Source organism: Erithacus rubecula (assembly GCF_903797595.1).
Source record: "Erithacus rubecula genome assembly, chromosome: 4".
Taxonomy (NCBI): domain Eukaryota; kingdom Metazoa; phylum Chordata; class Aves; order Passeriformes; family Muscicapidae; genus Erithacus; species Erithacus rubecula.
Window position 1 is genome coordinate 45,893,716 of NC_136686.1, and position 22,875 is coordinate 45,916,590.

Here is a 22,875-nt window from a genome sequence, read left to right on the forward strand (position 1 = left end):
AATGGTGTTACTTTAAAGTTAATACCAGTATTTCAAAGCAAAAGGTCTTCTGGATCTCAGCAACTCACTGCAAACCCTTTACAGCTAATCAGTATCGCTGCTTCAAAGGAAATTAAACTGTCTCCACCCAGTAACTCTAGTGGCATTTGATCTACAATTGGCTTGAAGTTAAAAATTAATTACCCTTCCAACATATTGATTACATGACTATAAATATAAAAGCAGCAGCCCAGAACAATGTACACTGACCCTCTGTTGAAACAGCATGTTTGTTTTCAAAAGGAGCTAATTAAGACAAGTTTCCCGAAAAGAGGCAGCAGTAAAACCAAAATCAACAGTGCCATCTAGTGCATTGCTGTGGTCAGAGCATCACACATAATCAGTTTTTAATTCACTATTTCCTAATGCTAACAGAAAGGGACTGATAAATTATATGCCTGAGCTCCCGAGTCTTACCTGCGGGAAATATATAACTTTCAGGCAAAGTCAGTTTTATGTCATATTTATATTTGTATTATTAATAAAACCTCAAAGTTAAATCTACTTGGTAGATTTAATTACTGCAAATTAACTGAAATAAATAAAGTTCTGCAATTACATTAATTCTCAGTTCTAAATAATTTTGCTTCAAAACAGCTACACTGAAAGATTTATTTTATTTTTAGATATTATCTAGGCTGAGAGAGGAGTTGTTCAGCCTGGAGAAGACTCCAAGGAGAGCTTACAGCATCCTTCCAGTATCTGAATGGGCCTACAAGAAAGCTGGAGAGGGACTTTTTACAAGGGTATGGAGTGACAGGAAAAGGGAGAATGGCTTTAAACTGAAAAAGGGTAGGTTTTGGTTAGATATCAGGAAGAAATTATTTACTGTGAGGGTGGTGACACAATGGAATGTGTTAACCAGAGAAGCTGTGGATGCCCCATCCCTACAAGGGCCGAAGGCCAGGCTGGATGGTGCTTTGAACAACCTGCTCTAGTGGAAACTATCCCTGACCACAGCAGGGGCAGGCAAAGGGTGGGGAGAGGGTGCAACTAGGTGATCTGTAAGGTCTTTTCCAACCCAAGTTACAATCTTTATATTATGCATAAAATAGATTTTAAAATTCTGCATATGTTTCAAATCTTTTTGTTAGAATCACAGAATATGGTGAGCTGGAAGAGGCCCACAAGGGTCATCAAGCCCAGTTCCTGGCCCTGCATAGGACATCCCAAGAGTCACACCCTGTGCCTGAGAGCATTGTCCAAACATTTCTTGAACTCTGTCAGGCTGGTGCTGTGACCACTACCCTGGGGAGCCTGTCCCAGTGCTCAACCACTTTCTGGGTGAAAAATTTTTCCCTAATATACAGCCTAAACCTTCCCTGACTCAGTTTCATGCTATTTCCTCAGGTCTTGTCACTGGTCACAACAGTGAAGAGATCAGTGCCTGCACCTCCTCCTTCCCTCGTGAGGAAGTTGAAACTGCAGTGAGCTCTCTCCTCAGTCTCCTCCAGGCTGAACAGACCAAGTGACCTCAGACACTCCTCACACAGCTTCCCCTCAAGGCCCTTCACCATCTTCATTGCCCTTTGGACACTAACTCATAGCTTTATATCTTTCTTATATTATGGCACCCAAAACTGGCAAGAATATTAGAGGTGAGGATGCTCAGAGCAGAGCAGGACAATCCCTCCCTTGCCTGGCTGTGATGCTGTGCCTGATGTACCCCAGGACAGTTTGCCCCTCCTGGCTGCCAGGGCACTGCTGGCTCACATTCCACTGGCCATAGACCAGGACCCCCAGGTGCCTTTCTGCAGCACTGCTTCCCAGCATCTCATTCCTCAGTCTCTACCTATGTCCAGGGCTTCCTTTCAGATAAACAGAATATAGATTCCCTTTTCTCAAAATTCTATACAGTCCTCCCACTGTATCTAGTATCATACTTGGCCCTCTACACTAGATTAGAGTACATTCATTGTCAGCTTTTAATACAGATTGCCTTAAACTACAAAAGAAACCCTAAAATTAAGGCTGTATATCCTGCGGCAGGAAAAGAAAGATTACAATCTCTATGCCAATTGCCTCAGATCCCCTTCTACCCTAAGGACTCATATTTCACCAGGGCTTTTTTGTACCTATAGCCTGGTATCACTAATCTTTAACCCATAAAATATAGTGTCAGGCACGTCTCAGTTGACATTGGGATACAGATGTGTGCAGCATGCACAGAAGACAAGTACACATCCTTCAGATTGTGCAGTTTTATTCATCAGCTTCTCCATGACATCAGGGCAACTACTCAATTCACTGAAAATACTTCACTTTTTTTTTTTTTTTGTTTTTTTTGGGGGTTTTTTGGGGGGTTTTTTTTTTTTTTTTTTTTTTTTTTTTTTTTTTTTTTTTTTTTTTTTTGTTTCCCTTTTGTTTTCTTTTGGTTGAACAAGAGAAATTCTTGTAAATGTTAAAACATAAAAACCCTTGGTATGACATAGACCTGGCCCATTTTAGCCCATTCCTCTCCACCTTGTGCCATGGGCAGGATCAGGCCCTCGCCACTGCTCCTTCCCAGCCTCTGCATGAGCAGGGCTGATCACCAGTGTGTGACCCCACCATGCTGCCCACCATAAACACAACAAAAGCCCAGTTTTGCCAGGCTTAGAGAGCTGCAATAGACTTTCGTGACTCAATCAGGGTTTATTAACAGACCATTTGAAAAATCCTTTCCTGGAGTACAGCCCACAGCAAGACACAGGCTATATTGCATGGAAACAGTGAAGGACATTGTGCTGTAAGGAAAAAAAATACATGAGTTCTGCTTCCCTTTTCTCCCCACCTTCCCATTTTCCCCGCTCCTTTCCTAGGTCTTTTTTCCTTGGCTCCAGGAGAATTCCCAGCAGACAAGGCAGTGAGCAATGGTGGAATCAACACTCTGATGTGGTTCAGAGTAAAGACCATAACTAAAAGGATTGCAAAGCCAAACCCAGAAACAAGTGACAATGAAGAGCTGAAACTACCAGAAATTAACACATACAGGTCCAATCATCATGTACTACACAAAGGGACAACCAGAGATGACACAGGTTGTATAAGGAAGCTGGACTCAGTTACAGCTGTAAAATTACAGCTGTAAAATCAGTTACAGTTCTGTAAATTCTGCCAGGTTAGGAACAGCTCTTCATGCCATCATGCCAGCAAGCAGCACAGGAAGGCAGTGGTCCACCTGTATCTTACCACCTCCACCATCTTTTCTTCTAGGTCTTTCATAGGTTTTCAAACTCTCATTTTCTGTTATCATTACACTCCAAGAAAACTGTCTTTGTCCTGTGTTGAACCTGAAACATCTATAAAGGCATTTTGCTGCCCTTCTTTCCCCCTTTCCCCAAAAAATTACTTTTGAGGGCCACAAAAATTCAAAATACAAGTAACAGGGAGAGTAGACACCCCTCTTCATCACACTAGATGGTGTTACTTTACATATCTAGATATTCTAGATATTCTAGATATACTTCTGCTTGTAGCTCTTCATCACTTTATCCTACACATCACAACAGAGACATGAGACTTCTTTTTTTTTGCTGCATATCCTGATCTGACATGAGAGACTAAAAACAGAACTTCAAAATCTTACTGTGAGGAAGGAAGTGGAGCACAGTATTTGCACTAACTTTCCACAGATTGCAAAAGCCTGAGCTTACCATTTGGAAAGAACACACATTTGGAAAGAATGAGGCTTTTTCTCAGATTAATACTGATCCATATCAGTCAGGAATATCATTATAGCACAGTAACAGGAGGTAAAACAGGCACAGGTAGCAAATGCAAATCTCTGTAAATTGCAAAACAGGTTAAAGCACATGTGGAATAAAAATTTGTTCCCTTTCAGGATCAAAAGCATTTTCTTTGGTTCAAAATAGTTCATCCAGATATTAAACATTTTAGTGAGTTATTACTTACTACCAAAATAGAATTACAATTCCAAGGTTTTCCATTCCCAGTAAGTCCATACAAAATGCTTTCTAAAGTGCCACAAAAAAGAAAATGACAGCATTTTTTTGAAGAAAGTTTAATGATTTATTCCTCTCTGCATTTCTTGAGCTTGGAGAAATGAAACTGGCAAAATCAGACTTTTAATCTTTGTATTACTTTTTTCTGAGTTGTTGTTCTTAGGGGGGTTGTTGAGGACATTATGGTGGGATGTATTTTCTCTGTCTTTGCATTAGATATTTGTCAATTGTCTTCATGAGAGCTGAGGGAGAACGATCCCTATAACCCTATTTACTGCAACAACAAAAAGTATTTTCTCTTTTTACAAACTTCTAAGGAATAAACAGAATTGCTAATCTAAAAAGTCATTCCCATTGAGATAATCAACAGCAGAAATACTTAGGGAAGGGGTGCAAATTCTTCCTTTTAAACAATTGAATAAGAGTTTGTCAACATGAAGCCTATGAAATTGGTCACAGCTGAGACCTCTGTACCATTATAAACCAAATTAAGTGTAAAATTGAGGAATAAGAAAATGTAGGGGGTTTAAGTCAAACAAATTCAATGCTAACTTGGGACAATGTACAATTATATAAAACTTAGCATTCCCTCAGACACACTGCCCATTTATCTGTAACCTTCCTTGATTCCTGCTCATTTAATTTACCTGACCTGTTTCACAGTCCTCATCAACTTCAGAATCCATGTGGGTAAAATCTTGGCTCTCTCGTAGTGTCAAATTTCTATGACAACAGAAAATTGAGAGCAATGCAATTACTACAGTCATATATAGGACTAGTTCTGCTAAAGTGAAATGGCAAGATAGATTTTCCAGTATCTTTTACATCTAATGTGGTTTTACTGTGTCCCAGTGCAGTGTTAGGAAATGACAGATCTTCCAAGGAAGCAGATCTTGGCTCTAAGGCCACAGGTGAGTCCTGACGGCTACAGGCAAATTGCACCACTGTCTTAACCAGTCTTTGATTGAACAGAACACTGCAGAACAGCACCAACAACCAAACAAAAAACCACAAACAAAACAAGCATGTTTTAATAGATATGGGTGGTTTTATCAATAAGCATCGTGGTAACTGTTTCAAAAGTAGATAAAAAAAGTAATGTACCTCCATGAACATTGGGACACTGTCCTAATTTTCACAAGTATTTAGCATTCAGGACTTTAATTGAGTCAGAAGCAAGAGTTCTCAAGTGCTTATTCTGCTTATCATTGAGAGATCCAACATTCAAAAATATAATGACATTATTTTACTTCCAAATCCAACCTTCTCCTCCTACTATTTCTTCCAATATGTGCACAAGATCAAAAACTAAGGCCCCACACCACTGTAAAGCAGCATGAAGTACCACTGATTCTGTGAGGCATTTTTCTCTGCACTAGCCCAGAAATTCTCAGCTCTTCACCCACATCTGCTTGAATGGTTTATCTTTATTGAGATTTTATCTACATAAGACATTCAGTTCTACAGAGAATAAAACAAAAAAAGGAATTTGGACTCCTACAGTGAATCTCAACTTCATTAAACAAATCAGCACATTTACCATTTCCTGTTGAAAAATAAAATTGCCAAACAATGTCTCCTTTAGAACAAAAGTAAATAAATCCAGCTAGAAGGCTACACTTTTTTTTTTTTTTTTTTTTTAAGAAAGAAATAACCAGAAATATAACCAAGAACCAGGCTCAATGAGAGGGAAGGAAAGGAATTTTTACATTTTCTCATAGAGCTTTTCAAAATCAGGTGGCTGCTCAAATCCTGTGAGCTACTGTTCTATTCCTGTAACAATTTGATGGCTGAGACAAGCAGTGCTCTCCTCAGTTCTGCTTTCTCCCACAAAAGCAAACAAATAGGTACACCAAAAAAGAGCAAGACTGGTTCAGGCTGGAGAAGTTTTGGACTTGCTGTAAGGCACACTGTTATCTTAAGGGCTCTCTTTAGCCTTTGCAGAACCCTTACACTGGTCTGTTTCCTAAAGCCCAGCCTGTCCTCTTCCTTTGTTAATCCTAATCCTGCTCTATCTCCATACTATCAATAACTGCTGATATGGCATTCCTGATGTCTGAGTAGGAGCTGCAATAAAGGCAGAACAGAAGTACAGCCCTCTTGGTACAAAGTCCTGTGTGCATAAATATGTGATTTACCTCTTTGAGTACAACTTCCCTAGGGAGCACAGAGCAGTGCTGAACTGCAGGTGTAGTCCTCTCTCCTTTCCTTTAGCTTTTAACTTCAGCTGCACCTTGTGTTCTTCTGTTGGCTCTTGTGCCCCTTCACTGGTCCACCACCCTTTTTCTTTTTGATCTTCTAACAGTAAAAGGGGATTTGGCTGTCATAATACAGGTACCTAATATTTAGAGAGCTGAGTCTGAACTCAAATAGGCAATAATCTTGTCCTAAGACACGTGTCTTACCTATGTCAGATGAATCTCACCTTTGGAGTGCTTATGTGCTTCCCTGTTGATTGAAGCTGAGGGTCATGAGCTGAGACTCAGATGTTTATCAGTTAAGTATCAAAAGTATTACCCAATAATCCAACTTTAAATACTCAACTAAACCTTTTTACAGATGATTCATTTGACCATGATATTCCCCATTTCATTAATACCCACTCTACCCTCAGTAATTTCCCTAGTACATTTTTTCACTCCTTTTCATACTCTATTCTTACTGGATTCAGTTCATTACATCCTACTATCCTCTCTCTTCATCTCTTCCATGGAGCCATTTCCATTCTTCAGTTTCTCTCCATCAGATGCTGAAAAGGAAAAGGGCTCAGAGAATCATGCCATGGTGTCAGGAAGTATGGCTTCAGGATTTCATTCCTTGCCACCTTCTCCTGCAACACACATCACAAGACTCCTTAAATCATCGCTGAATTGGAGGATATATCTTCTAGAAAAACGGTCAGTCTTTACTCTAAAATTGCTAGTGCCAGTGTTGCTTTGGTTAAATCATTAAATCATAGTTAACTGCTCTGACAATCAATATTAAGTTTATTTTTAGCCTGAATTTGACCTGTTTTAACTACTAGCCATGAATCCTGTATTCTAATACACCAAAACATACAATTAACAACTTTCTGAAATCCCCGAAAGCACCTACAAACATTTAATAAGTTTTCTTTGTTAATAAAACTAATCAGAGATTGTATTGCTTGCATTTTCCAGTCCCTGATTATTCTTTGAACTCTTTGCAATGCATAGATGCTCTCCTTGAAAGCCTCTAGCTGCACCTGTCTATAGCAAATATATTTATCTTTTTTTAAAAGGCTATAAAATAGACATGCTAATATTCTTCTTTCCAAAGCACTATCACAGCACATAGCTATGATGTAATTTATTAATAAAATATTTAGCACTTTAGCACAGATTAAGTTAGCAACTTCTCCATAGGTACTGTAAACAATCCTACTGTAAACTTCTCTAATTGCCCCATTTTCCCTGCAAACTCTGGTGTTTTTATTTAAGCCCCAAAAATTGCTCAGTTCTAGCAATCCATCATGCACTGCTAACTTCAAGAACACTTTTAGAATACACTTTCATTATTTGGTCGCTTATCACATTGCATCAGAATTGAGAGAAGATTTTCTTAAATGAAAGACATTTTATAAGAAATCACTAATCTTCTTTGCTTGACAGCACTTCCTTTTACATTTCAACTGGAAAGCAGGATTCTTTCTTCAGGGAATTTTGGATTAAGCCTTTTTGCAAGTCTGACAGTTTAATCAAACAATACATTCAGGGAGTCAAAGGAAGGTAAAGAAAAGAAGCTGGCTGCTATAGACAACATTTTAATAGCTAACACTGTGGCTTTTAAAAAACTAACAAACTAAGACAGCAAAGATAACTAACACATTTGGAGAAACCTACAATCAGATCCCCTATGCCCAAAGAATACAGCTACAGAATCAGTAGAATGTGAAAATATACAAGCATTGCTCATTCAGAAAGTTAGTTGGAGACTGACTAGAATCAAAAGTAGATGGTTCAGTATGCAGCACTTCATCCTTATCTTCTTGCTCACTTCAGCTCTTTGCAGATGTTGCTGCACTATTGACCATTGCCCTCCTACCACCTTGTCTCTGATGGAGCTGGAGTAGCAGCCAACAAGATCTAGGAGTATCTCCTTTCTTTGGTTGCCCTTCTCTAAAATGCTCAACACTTGCTCTTTTTCACCTCCTTTTGCATGTTCCCATCCCTAGATAAAAATTTTGTATCACAAATAAATAATTCCACTCTGCTTCAAAGTATCTCGATTTATGGGAGAACTAAATCTTGTTGCAACCACTAAAGTAAGCTACTGGCCTGCATTTCAAGATAAATCTAAGTAACAACATCAGTATCTACTTCCTAAAACATGGATACATGCCAAAAGAAAGGCAAATGCTAGACTTTGAATTTTAACTATGTAAATATATGTATGTATATAGCTTTTTATTCATGCAAGGGATGGGGTGGATAAAGAAGCTGAGAAAATTTCCAAGAATAGAAACAGAATAGGAAGTCAGAATAGGAAGTCACAAAGCAAGCATGGATAAGATTTGAATGCAATCCCATATTTAAAAACTTAAAAAGAGCTTCTAAGGTAAATGTGTGAGTAAAGATCCCTCTATCTGGCAAAAGTAGTACACTCTAACTACTCAGTTTGTCATTGTATCTGTAGTCTCTATGAAAAGCATAAAATATGGTGCAAAATTAACAAAATTTGCAAAAGTATTATGATTGCAAAGCATAAAGAGTAGTGTAACAATTTAAAGAATTCCACAGTAAGCAGGACCATGAACTTGATCAGCAAAAACCCAAAAGACAGTATATTCTAAGGTATCAACAAAAATCTCACTATAGGAATGACATTTTTTATGAGAACAAACATTAACTGGAAAAATGTCCAAGATGCGACAATTAGAAAGTTCAGTTGGAGAGAAACCTCGTTCATGCTTCCTTTCCCACAAAAGCTTCAAGCAGTTGATTTTTCAAGGTCCTTTCCCACAGAAGGTTGGATCAGTTGATCTTTCAAGGTCCCTTCCAAGCTAGGCTGTTCCATGATTTTAAGAAGCACCTCCACAGCAAATGAAGGCCTACTAAGTATTACCTTAAATATCCATTAGGGTCTAAAATATCCTAAGTGCTATTATAGAAGGCAGCTCAGTCTCAGGCTTGCTCCACAGTTATACTTCCTAATATTTTTCTTCCTATGACAGCTTTCTTTCCAACACTATTTTAGGAATTTATCACTCAACTTGCCTAAAAGAAGCCTATTTGCTTTTGCTGCTAAGGATCTCTAAGGTACAAATAGCAATTTGAGAGGTTTGCAAATACTAAGTCCCCAAACATACAGACACAATTTGGTAGACTATTCCCAAGGCCCTAAGATCTGATACATACTTGGGAATCTCAGAAACTGGAGTATATCTCCTACCAATACACAGGAACATGAGGATTTATTCCAACAAGTATCAGGATGCAAGAAGGTGCTTTCCATGGAAAGGAGCAGGCATCAGGGACAGGCTGCCCCACCTTTCTGAGCACTCCTCCTCTCCCACCCCAGAAGCACCACCTGAGCCAGGCTCAGAGCTTAGCCAGAGTTGATCTTTGTCCTAGAAAACAGAAGAATGTAGTACATCCTCCATGTTAAACAACTAGGCCCAAAGACACCTCTCATGAGTTTGTCCTTGCAGATGTAATTGATATAATGTCAATCACCTGCCTTGATGAAGGAGAATGAAAATATAATCTTTTTTTTTTTTCACTGTTTATCCCAATGGGGCCAGTGCAGAAGGACAAAGGTGTGCTGTGTTAACCACTATGCCACATCACCTCATGGCCAATCTTCAGGATGGCTTTAGCACAGAAACTGCACTTCTCTCAAGCCATATTGGTAGCCCTGCAGGGAGACCTTGCAGTAAGGAGCTCTGTGCTCTCCCTCCCAGTGCTACTCAAGGGCCAGGGGTCTGGCTCTACGAGTCAATACAGAAAAAATTGACAGAAGCAGTACAGCAAAATAGCAAGGCACTTGAAGAAGTAATCTACTATGTCTGATTAGATTAAGTAAAACTCAACAGCTGTTGTTTGGGACGTGGGTGGGCGGGTTCTTTTCATAATTAATTAATTTTTCTCTCTCTACATCAGTAAACCACATGCTGCTCATCAAACAGATCTGCTAGCCCGTGGTGAGCTTCACATAGTAGGACTAGACAGCTGCTAAGACGTGATCTAGCTAGTAAGCAACAGGGTATCTTGCTGTTCTGTATGTGATTGTAGTGCAAATTTGATCAATGTGTAGAGATAATGACACACACAAAATATGAACTTTATAAATGAGATTTACTGGTTGAAAATTGGCTGTATTCAATTTAAAGCAGCAAGCAGAGATAGATGCCTTCATAGAAGATACATTTAAATTCCAAACTAACTCATCTATCACTGCTATATCCAAAATCACTTCTCAATCTTGACATCCTTAATCCTGAAATTTTTTTCTGTATCTCTGGGATTATCTTTAGTACTCCTTTAAAACCCCTCTGAAATTCCCATATTATTCCTGAGAAGACACACAAACACTCCAAAATACTTCAGCCACAAAATACAAAGTCACAAAGTCACATTCTTTCTCCATGATTATTCATTTCCCACTAAGTCCTAAGGTCACAGTAAAGTATCTGTGAGGGTACCATTGAGAAGATTCACATCTGTTTCTATGATGACTATACTATCCTCCTCCAAATCATTCATTTCATCAGGTTAGTTTCAGCAAATTTCCAAGAAAAGTCTGGTGTAAATATGGTACATCCAACAGACAGATATATTAACTTAGAAGAAAACTGTCCACATTTATCAGAGAAGATCTACCTTTTTGAACTATCTTCATACATCCTAAATAAAGCAACATCCATGGCAATATCCCCCAGCTGGCAAGTCCCAAGGTATGTTAAAAATTAACAGGAGCATTTCACAGACCTCAGGTAGTGACTCTTAAGACTTCTGGGTGGAAGTTATAAAGTATTGTTGCATGACACTGAATGCTGCACAATACTGCTCCCTGCCACAGACCATTGCCTTTTATTATTGAATACAAATTGTACATGTAAAATGTTCAAAACCCAAATACCCCTTAGCTACATATTTTTAGTTCTATACCTCACTCTAAAGCTAGCAATGGTCTTATTAAAAATTAGCTTTGGGTGTCATTTATCTTGTTCATGACATAAATATGCTTTGCATTCCAATACACTCCATTATCCTTATTCTCCATAGCTTCAGGTATTTTAAATCTTTCTTCAACTGTCCTGAACCAGCCATGTTTTATTCTTATTTTATTTTATTTTATTTTATTTTATTTTTATTTTATTTTATTAATTTTTTATTATTATTTTTTTTACTTACTTTCATGTACATGTTTTCATTACATACTTTTCTTGTGCCATTATAATACCCACATTTGACTCAAACAACTTTTTGTCCAATTTCACTTTCATTCATTTTGATGTGACAGTCCTCTTACAGTATTTAGAGTAACAGCCCTGAAAGATTCTACTGATACAGGGATATTTTGCTCTACTACATGTTGGCAGCATTTGTGCAGAAATACTCATGCAAGAAAGACAGATGTGGATGAACTCCATAGCATAACAAGATCCTTTAGCTACATTCACATCACATAGGTATATCTCAACACCTGTGATTTCCATCAACGATCAGCTTTCCTTGTTCATCATAAATGAGATGAAGTACACTCTGCTGGACGCTAAAAAATTGTATTTTTAAATGTTACCAAAGAGTAACTACTAGCCCAGAGACAATCCATGCAAGTCATCATTCCAAATCGCTGTGTACTGCAATGCCATGCCGTTGCATGACATTCCTCACAATTTCTCAGCCTGGAGGTAAAAAACTTCCAATCTACTTATTTTTCTCCCACTGACCCCATTCCAAGTCCAGTCTTCTAGACAACAAATCACTTTACAGATTTTTCTGTCGCTGGTATTAGACTGAGGTTCCCCTTTAGCCTCCTTTAGCACCTGTAGAGCCCCAGCATCCAGTGACCCACACTGAGCACGCTGGGGCTGAAATCTGGACATTGTCCCCCTGTCCAAAGACAGGCTGGAGCCAGAGGGGTTGCTCCTGTCTTCCAGACAACCAGCAACAGGCCAAGGGGTATGCCAGGGCAGCTTTATTTAGAATGTTAGGAGGAATTTCTTCACGGAGAGGGTGATTAGGTATGGAAATGGGCTGCCCAGGGAAGCGGGGGGGTTACGGTCCCTGGAGCTCTTTAAGAAGAAACTGGATGTGGCACTGAGGCCATGGTCTAGTCGAACAGGTGGTGTTCATCATAGGAAGGACTCGATGATTTCAGGGGTCTTCACCAACCAAACTGATTTTGTGAGTTTTTTACTTCTGGCTGCCCACAATTCCAGTTCCTGTTCATACCCTTCCAGAATCCCGCCGTTTCCACTCCCCACACATTCCCTCCATCCCGGGATCCCTCATTGTCCATTCCCAACACGCCCCCACACCCCGATATACCCCACTGTCCATTCCCCACACGTCCCGATATACCCCACTGTCCATTCCCCACACGCCCCGATATCCCCCATTGTCCGTTCCCCACACGCCCCGATATCCCCCATTGTCCGTTCCCCACACGTCCCGATATCCCCCATTGTCCATTCCCCACACGCCCCGATATCCCCCACTGTCCGTTCCCCACACGTCCCGAGATCCCCCATTGTCCGTTCCCCACACGTCCCGATATCCCCCATTGTCCGTTCCCCACACGTCCCGATATCCCCCATTGTCCGTTCCCCACACGCCCCGATATCCCCCATTGTCCGTTCCCCACACGTCCCGAGATCCCCCATTGTCCGTTCCCCGCACGTCCCTCCAGCCCGGGATCCCCGCCCGCCGCGCGCGCGCACAAGGCTCCGCCCCGCCCGGGCGCGCGCGGGTCCCGCCCTTCCTGCCGGGAAGGAGGAGCGGGAGGGGGCGGGTGCAGCCGGACGGGAAGATGGCGGACCTGGAGGAGCAGCTGTCCGACGAGGAGAAGGTAAGGATGGGTGGGTGCGCTGCGCCGAGCCGCCCTCTCTGTCCCTCCCAGCCGGCGTGGCTGCTGTTTCCAGCGTGGCCGCGCAGCCGGGCCCGGCCGCAGGAGGGGCGGGCGGAGGGTCGGGGGAGGCCGGGGCAGGGCCGGCCCGGCCCGGCCGCATCTCCCGCCGCGCCTTGTACGGTGCGGGCCCGGCGGAGGCGGCGGCCGCTGCTCCGCCGGTCCCCTGGGCCGGCCCTGCCCGGCGTGCGGGGCGCGGGGCCGGCAGGGAGAGGCAGGAGAGACGCGGAAGGGCTTTCCCTTCCCCCACCTCCACTTCCCGTTCCCGAGGCGCCGTGCCCGTGGCAGCCGGCTGCTCCGAGACACCCGGCCCGCCGTCCCCAGGCACCCCCGCAGGCTGCGGGGCAGGCGGGATTCCGGTGATTTACGAGAGGAACGAGCTGTGGGAATGAGGAAGGCAGTGTTGCTTCCTGCTGGGAGGCAGTAACTGGGGAAGTGTGAGGTCAGGGAGCAGATATTAGCGAGATGTACCATGTATTTTTTTTTCTGGCGGTTGGAAACTCAAATTTAAGGCAGATTTTTCCAGAAAAGTTTCAAAAAGAGTAGGATTTTTTTGTGAGACCTCAGTTATCACTGCTCCTTGTCACCCTGTGTGGGATCCAGCTTTACGGCAGCTGCCTGTTCCGAGCTAGGGTGTGGTGTTATGTGTGCATGGTGCTGGTGCACTCCTCCTGCCTTTATGTAATGCGTGCTCTTGCTCACTTTCCACTTTAAAAGCTTATATTTTTATATCTGTAGAAGTTGTGAGATGATTCAGATGTGGAAGGCATCAATAAATGATGTTTCAAACTTACTTGAAGTTAGAAGGATGTCTAAAATATCTCAGTGGTTACAGTAAGGCACATTTCCTGTTTGAGCCCGTTTTTTTAACTAGAGATGCACTGGTGTGCCTAGGGGTGCATAGCACCAAGATCTTGCAATCCTCTTCCCAAGACGTTTGAAAACTGCCTCTCTCTACTTTAATTCACATTTCAATGCCACCTCTCTGTTGATATGAGTAGTAATGTGATCCAGAATTATAGGTGGTAATTGCATTTTTTCTAGCCCCTTGTAGAAAATACAAGTAACACAAATCAAGCACGTTGTTCCAGAAAGTATGCTGAAAATTCTTTGACATCAAGTTATCTTTCCATCAGTGAATGGTTAAGGAGGGATCCTTGGACATAATTTTGTAGAGTCATCTAGAGCAGACTGCCCAGTACTATGTGCAGATGGCTTTTGGAAATCTCTAGGGATGCAGACTCCACAGCCTCTTTGGACAGCCTGTGGCAGTGCTTGGTCACCCTTGCAGTGAGAAACTGTTTGCTTGTTCTCAGGTGGCACCTCATGTGTTTTATTTTGTGCCCATTGCTTCCTGTCCTGTCAAATAGTAAAAGACGGAATTACAGTTTTACCTTGTCTCTGTGTGATATTGGAAGTGCTGTCTGTGCTTTTGTGGCTGATGGAGTTCTGAACTTTCTTCCACTCACTAATTTCATTTTTTCTCCAAAAATGAGTGCAGAGACTCATAGACATTCTTCCTGCCTTAGTATGAGTGATTAGAATGAGCACTCATCCATTGTAAATTTAAATTGATTTCTCTATCAGTCCCATATAAAATTGATTGTCCTGTACCAGTGGAATTTTCCAAGCCTGATAGTATATTTTATTGGCTATTTTATTGAGTAGCACTGCAAACTCATGGAAATACACATGGGGCAATATTAATGAGATACCTTAAGATTTTATTTCTGTAAGTAGTGCCATCGCTGTACAATAAAAATGCTGTTTCAAGTACTCAGTTTTACTGAGCTTAAAAAAAAATCAGCTGGATGGCATTTGACAAGCACACCCTTCTCACTCGCCCATTTGGGACTATAAATAAATGCAGGAGTAGATGCAGAGAGGCAAACATTGATTTTCATAAGAAATAAATCACATCGTTCCTTTCCTCCCATGATATAGACCTGATAGTATTGAAGGCTGATGCAGATGATGGTGGTGATGATGTAGTTTTGTAGATAATTTAAGTAGAGGCATAACTAGAACCTTGAAACTCCTAAAACTCAAGGAGGAAAGGTGAACCAAATAACAGATACTTTTTTTGTCTCAGATTTGTAATAATGATGTGTGAGCACAAATGAGTAGGAGATCGAGTGATGTAATGATAGGACAAGTTCAGATAGGTCTTTGATTAATATCTTACTTCATGTTTAGTCAAAAGATTTAAATGTTGCAAAGGCAGTAGGCAGTTCCATATACCTTGCTATTGCTAAATTTAAGATTACTGTATTTATCTGTAGCATAATTCCAGTTTAAAACTTGCAGTGTTTGAATAAGTGAGACTATAGAAACAGGCATAATTGGAATAATGGCAAACCAGATTGTTACAGCTCAGGTAAAGGATCATTAAAACCAAAGAAGGAGAAGAACCAGAAAGAGCATTTCAGTATTCAAGATTACATAAATGGTTTTGAACACAATCTTGTTCCTTAGATTCACATTTCTTAAGAGATTTTTGAAGCCTTGTTTTTCTATCAATGATGCAATGAGTGTGACAATAAATTCAAACAAGCTTTTTTAAAAAGAATTGTAGCAAATAAGGTGTGTAAGATTTGGCTAGATCCAAAGATCTGCAGTTGGACCATTGCCAGTGAAAGTTACTGGTTTTAGCATCCAGGAGCAGTGATTTTTCAGTGCTGGAGACAGCTTTTGTGACCCACAGTGTTTTGTAGCTGTGTTATTCACATAGGCCACTGAAAGTTCAGAAGCTTTTAGGTATGTTGAATAACACAAGTTTGTTTGTTTATTGATTCAGTTTATTTAAAAATGGGGTGTGAGAGGTGTAAATCTACAAGCCTGAACTCTCAAGCAGCAAAGTCATCAGTTCTGCACTCTTCCTGTAGATAATGCATTATCACTTAACAATTTTTATTGCAAAACCTATTTAGGTATGCAGGATATTTGAAGTAGTTTTGTTAAAGTCTAGTAACAATTTTTTGCAGTTCAGTTTTATTCCTGTTTATCTAGAAATTGTTTTCTTATCTATAGCTAAAATAAACTAATAAACATATATAAAAATATTCAAGGTAGGATTATCTACATGAATATAGGCCATAATTAATGAAAGGTACTGATTTTACTGTAAAAGTTGTGTTTGCTAATGTAAATACTCATTTACAAACAACGGCACAAATGAAAAACAGATCAAAAACTTTTTAAATCAAAAAACTAGTGTTTGCTAGTCCATTTTTGGTGACTTGAAGGTACATGTTTTCTGTAGGTTTGGTTGGATTTTTTTGGTTTTGATGTGAATCTACAAAGTACAATAGTTAAATAGCTGTGTATGACTTGAGATAAAGCCTCAGAAAATCAGGATGCCTTCAGGGAGGAAAGGACAACACATTAAGTTTTCAAATACTAAATTACCTCTTGCATTCCTTAAAATGCTGAACATAATAAAAATGGGAATTGTCAAACATATATTTTTAAAAAAGGAAGTACATCTCTTTCAGTAAGCTTATATCTCAGTAGTTTCGCTTTTTCAGAAAGATGGGGTTTATCAGTGTGATTAGCAGAAAATTTCTCTTTGATTGAGGAAGTAGTCCCATTTGTGAATGTGAACCTGGATGGCTTCCAGGTATTTCCTGGTGCATTGGGTAACTTTGTAACTTGTTAGATTTGTAGATTTTGACACCTAATTTACCTCATAAAGTTAAACTAAACTCTGCAGTATAGTTTTGTCAGATTAAGGAAAACCCATTTTTTGTGTCAGTGCTTTGCAATGAAGTCTATGCCAATAAACTGAATCTCTCACCTGTAATGTTGTCTTTAAAATGTAACACATTGACAGCAGATTGCACCTACATGTATAAGTGTACCAGTGTGGGAGGCTCAGGTACTTTTCTCAATGCAAACATAAACCTTTTTCCCAAAACTGCTTTGAAAGCATTAGCAGAATTTTTGACAGAAAAAAAAATGTTACTTTCCTAAATTACATGTGTTAAAGCAATTTCTGTGTTCTACATTGCTTATTTTGAAAGAATTTAGAATTCTGACTTTGAAAATTGCATCAAACGAGATTTGGAGACTGTAGATGAGTAGGAGCTGTGTTTGAATAACCATTTATGGGTATAATTACACTGTAATCTATAAAGTAAACTTAAAGACTTAGTGTCCTTGATAACATTTTGGTAAAATTCTTTAGTAAGAATGAGGAAGTTAGAAGTGCTTTTCAGACTGACATGTAACTTTGAACATTGGAGGCCTTCCAAGATTTAAGATTTTCAAGTCCATCTGAGGATATACATAAAAACGTGTGTGAAGATAGCATGTTGCATTGAGTTGGTGTTTGGGGTTTTTTTAACTAAAAGTGCATCAATACCATTGAGATTGAAGGACAGTATAGATATTTGAATTGCTTTCTTGGGTAAGTGTTAAAATCTATCAGAAGAAGCAATCAGGTACTGTATGTGTAATTGCAAGTAATAACTTTGCTTACTTCTACAGTCATGGTGGCTGAAAGAAATTTCTGAAGGTAACTCAAATGTTGCTTAGTCAAAATGGGCGAGCTTAGATAAGGTTGCTTAGGGACTTGCCCTTTGAGTTTTGGGTGTCTCCAGGGACAGAGACTGTCCTGGCTGTCTGGGTGAGGTGTTGCAATGTTTGTCTAAGCCCATGGTCAGAAACTTTTCCTAATTTATAGTTGTTGCAACTTATGTACAGTGCTGCTTGTCTTTTACTGTATATCTCCATAGTAAGTTACTGAGCAAAGCAAAATTGTTTGCCTTTTTGACAACTTAAAAAGTAATTGCTTGAAGATGAATACAAATGAAGCCTGCTATTAAAAGATCAATGACTTCTAAAACTTCAGGTCATATATTCTTTCTTTAGTACTAGTTTGAAGAAATCAGGTACCCTTTGGGGATTATGACTTGAACAGTGTTAGGGAGTATTCATTATACAGTGGTACCTCAGGACCATCAAAAGACCCCTTCTTGCTGTCTGTACTCTCAAAACTTCTTGCTGCATAGGAAGCCTCATAGCTCAAGTAGATAAGAGAAACTAATTGAAGCAAAAATAAAGTAATAGAATAAGTTATTGGCAAATACAGTGATGAAACTGGACACATTATAGTGTAATATATATGGTTCTCCTGCCTACCAGTACAGTCTTCAACCTACAGTTCTGCTGTGAAATTCGGTTTTCGGTTGGTTTCAATTTTGGCAGTCAGAAAAGAATAGGAAAAGGATTTAAGCTGGATTATTAAGCAAACCTATGTAATTTTTTTACAGGCAGCCCTGTACACTATTCACTTTCAGGTTCTGGAAGTAGGATGTAAAGGAGTTTAAAGTGTTCGGTGAGAAATGAAAGCAGGCTTTTGAATGTGTGGCAATTATTTTTTTAATCCTTGACTAAAAAACCTTCTGAAATGTAAAGTACTTCAAATGCTTTCTTAGCTTGACAGAAGGCATTAAAACCTTGAATAGGTATCTTTTCAAGAAAATTTTAAGACACTAATTGGGAGGGGGAGACATAATAATTAGGGTGGTATCTTATTCTATCAATTTTCATAGAGCAAGCTCTGTTATGTTCTTTTTCTCTCCCCACTGCTATTGAATCTGGGCTTAATGTCCTTGGAGTATCTCATTGTAACAAATGATCTTGGGGTAGGAGGAAGAATCACTTTAAAAACTTGGGCTTTGTAAAAGAAGACTACTTAGCAGATCTGAACCAAGTGCTTTTGAGCTTACAGTGGATACCACTTTGTAAAGACTACGGAGAAAGAGAGGCCTGGATGCTGCAACTGAGGATCACGTGTGTTGATGTCCCTGTGACAGGATGTCTTGTCGGTGGGAGATGACAATGTTGGTTTCTTTGTGCAGTCTTAGCCACCCATTTCTTACACCATGTACTTCTCAAATTAAAGTTAATGCTTTTGCTTTTCATTGAAATTAAAATTTTACTAATTTTTCAGTTTTCAGTGAATTACTTTTGCAAGGAAATAATTTTTTTATGCTGCTTATCTGTTGTCGATCTGATCCATTAACTATGCAGTTGCTTGGCTGTTGTTATATATATTTATATATAACTATAAGTAATTGTATATGTGTACATTACACAATATATACTTAAATAGCTGTATGTAAATCTATATAATAAAAAGGTTTCCAATTTTATATACTCAGGAGTAATAAAAGTAGCTGCAGAATAATGGGCGGGGATTTATTTTCTCTAATATTTTTTTGTGGTTAGTCTTGTGTATTACCCAACTAACCCATGGCTTTTGTATTCCTTTTTGCGATCTGTACCTGATACAATGACCTTCAGGAGTCCTGTTTTGAGTTTAGATTTTTAAAATCCTTCTTAATATGATGTGGTGGATAAAGTGAGTGTAAGATGGAGACTTTTATGGCTTTTAGATATTCTTCTGCTGAAAGGACCTACAGTGAAGCATCCACCACTTTTCAAAGTGCTTATTTTTGTGAAAATTAATCTCATTATTCAAGTCAGGTAGAAAGAATGCAGCTAAATTACCACACTTGCATACGATTTGCTTCTTGCACCATTATTAGTACTGTTACTTACCCTTAAATACTTGTGTATTAAAAATAATTGAGGAAAACACATGTTCTCCAGATGCAATGCATCTTTAAGTATTACAATTAAGGAAATGTATGTTCAGTCTAAGCCATAGGTATGGAATGTGTCCCTCCTTTCCTGTACCACAGAACCACATTTCTACAGGGTTTTTTTCCTTAGCTCTTATAGAAGCAGAAGTGATTTGGATACTACAGTGAATTTTCAGTTGAGCTTGGTAGGAGGGCAGTTGCAACACTACTTTTATATTCATTCCCTCTCTACCAGAGTCACTGCCATCGTTCCATGTTTATGTGAGATGTTGCATGTTTTGGGATGCTGTTGCAAGTGATACCCGTGGGTATGGTGAAGTGGTGAAGTTTCATGAGATGCTGCAAAGGCAGTTTGCTGCTGACATGGGGCAATCTCTTTCTCACATTTTTGTTTTCGGAGTTTGTCCAGCTGTTTGAAGGCTTTTGCCTCACAAAACTGTCAACAGCGGGAAGCAATAAGTATTTAATGCTCTTTTTCAGCTAAAATTGCTAAATTTCTTTCAGCTAAATTTCTTTCCACCTTCTAAAGCTATTCTTTAGCTAGATCAGTTTGCTTGTGTGAATACTCCTGGAAATAGATGGGCCTTGATGATACATAGGAGTTTGTAAAAATGTTGGGTAACATCCTGGGAAGTATCTAACTAATGATTTATGATCAATGGGAACCAGTACTACCAAATATCTAGCTATCCAAAGGGGAAAACAGTTACATTTTTTTTAAACACTGAAGGGTTTACAAAGTCAAAAACTATGTTGATGTTTGGATAGAGCATCAAGCCTTGTATCTTCCAAGTATTTGAGCCTTATACTGTGCTCCTTATTGTGTTATATACATCAATACAGAATTCATTTTGAGTGGTAAATGTCAGAGCAGTTTGCTTTATAAGGAACAAAACAGCTGCATATTGAAAAATAATGGTACAGCTCAAGCTGAATTCAAATCACAAGTTTGAATCAGACTAAGTATTATATATATATATACTCACTAAGGTAAGTATTATGTCCTGTTATCACTCCAGTGAGTACAAGTAGTATCCCTTATTTTGAGTGTGACTTACAGATCTTGGAATTCAAACTTGCCTCATTTAAATCAGTCTGTGTTAATATTTATGTGACTATGAGCTAATTGTGAGAAACCCTGTAGCTACCTGTCAGTAGAGTTAAGTGGGTCAAGACAAACCCATTTGTTTAGTTGCCCACAGACAGGTTTACAACAAGAACTACACTGAAGGCATGACTGAGAACAGAGCTCTCTAGACTCTACTATTCCTGGAGCTGCTTTCTGGATAGGATACCACCTCTTTTTTTTTTTTTTTTTTTTTTTTTTTTTTCCAAAACACAGATTTCTGTGAGTGGGAGATTTATTGTGTGTTGTATGATAGCAAGGGTACCCTCATGAATCCAGAATATAAATTCATGATGTACAATGCTTTGAGCCTGCTGTAATGGTGATAAAACTAACTTTGGGAAGCTCTTTTTATTCTTCTGTGGTTAGCAACAAGGTTTTCTTTGAGTGGAAATTATTGTGGGAATCTTTTGCATGCCCTCCCTCTTTCTCTTCCCTTGGAAATTTTCACACAATTTCTTAGGTAAAAACTACTTCTAGTATCTGTTTCACTATTTCATTTTTATTGCTGTGGAGCATTGAACTTTAACCTGTTATGAGGAAGGGGTGGGTCTCCCTGCTGCAGGGAGTTCACAGCTGAATTTCTGAATTTGAAATAAGGAAAGAGTGAGTGTGTGGTTTCACAGCATCCTGCTTATCAGCATGTGTTTTCTTTGCAGCATGGATGTTGATTGAAGGAGTGAGCTGTCAGGGAGCCTAGCAAATACAGCTGTGAAATAACTGTGTCTCAGTCGAGTTAAAAGGGGGGAAGAAGAATGAAAGAGGGCGAGTTGTAATGTCTGTGTTAGTGTCAGAAGCTCCGTAGCCGCGTCCGGGAGCGAGCTGCCTTGGCGGGGCTGACAGTGGCACTGCGGAGCCCGCAGTGCTGCTTGACCATATATAGGCACGCACAGCGCACAGCGTCGGGCTCCAACCACTGTCACTTCTCATGTGCCAGCAACAGCAAGAGTCATCTCGGGGCATTTGGAGCCACTATATATAACTTCTTAAAAGTAACATAAACTTCAGAATGTCTTAGGCTGAAAAAGATAGAGAAGCAGGATTTCTCTATATGTCTGATAGGTACTGTGCTTTCAGAAAAATTAAGTTGTGAAATAAAGGCAGAAGTATGGAAAAAAGATTCAGCATAACTGCCACCATTCTGTACATTACTACATTGCTTTTTGCTTGTGTAGTCTGAAAACTGCAAATATTGTTGTAACTGAGTATAGGCATTTGTTGATAGACCAACTGTTTTAATCTCTAGCAGAATAAAGAATTAGGCGTAATGCCTAGTAATTGTGTTCATCACATACAACAATGCTGTCCTTTTCTCTTTTGCTAGGCTTCTCTGTATGAATTTTTACCTAAATTGAAATAGATTACTTTTTAAAATCAATAAGCTTCTAGGTTTGATAAACTTTTAACTGATGTGATGAGTAGCATTTGGCTTCACTTGAATTGTGCAAGTAAATCTTGCTAGCTCTTACCTAACTGAGAGCAGGCTTCAATTTAAGCAAGACTGAGAGTGGTGTAAATGTGAAAACTGGATATAGAGAATGGCTGCAATGGGGAATGCTTCCCTTCTCAGTGTTTCAGAAGTAATTTTTATACTTCTTTTTTAAACTTGCTCTCAGCTTCTGTATGATTTATCAAAATTAATACCTGCACAAAAACACGATTCATAAAAACATATACAGATGGAGATTTTTTGCATTCAAGTCATTTAGTATAGAAAATGCATGGTTCCTTACATAGGTTTGTGGTAAAAGTTGTTTTTTTGTAAACCACTGGTGATCAGATGTTCTGGATTAGTGAAGTCTGCAGTTTATAGTTTCTTGCCACTCTGAAGACTTGAAGCTGAAAACTGTTTGTAAATCAAATCTACATCAATCAAACACTGTCTTACACTTTAGGTAGTGTTTTGAGAGTAACTACGGTAGTAAGTGCGGAAACTTCAGGTGTTTTATGTCTTTGAGTTTTCTAAAGGAAGACTCAATTGTAACAATTTTTTGTTACTTGCTGATACATGTATAAGTTTCATGTGTAAAGGTGAAGTTCTCTTGAGTGGAAAAAGATTAAG

At 39.3% G+C, this 22,875-nt stretch overlaps 1 protein-coding gene across 1 annotated transcript in view; it reads left to right on the forward strand.

The window, feature by feature from the left end:
- Positions 1 to 12,908: 12,908 nt before the first annotated feature.
- Positions 12,909 to 22,875, forward strand: part of CAPZA2 (capping actin protein of muscle Z-line subunit alpha 2) — a gene marked incomplete at its 5' end in the record, with an annotated part of 30,101 nt that continues 20,134 nt past the window's right edge. The window contains one exon of the mRNA XM_079303587.1: positions 12,909 to 13,019. Coding sequence (XP_079159713.1) covers positions 12,981 to 13,019 — 39 coding nt within the window. The remainder of the gene's footprint in view (positions 13,020 to 22,875) is intronic.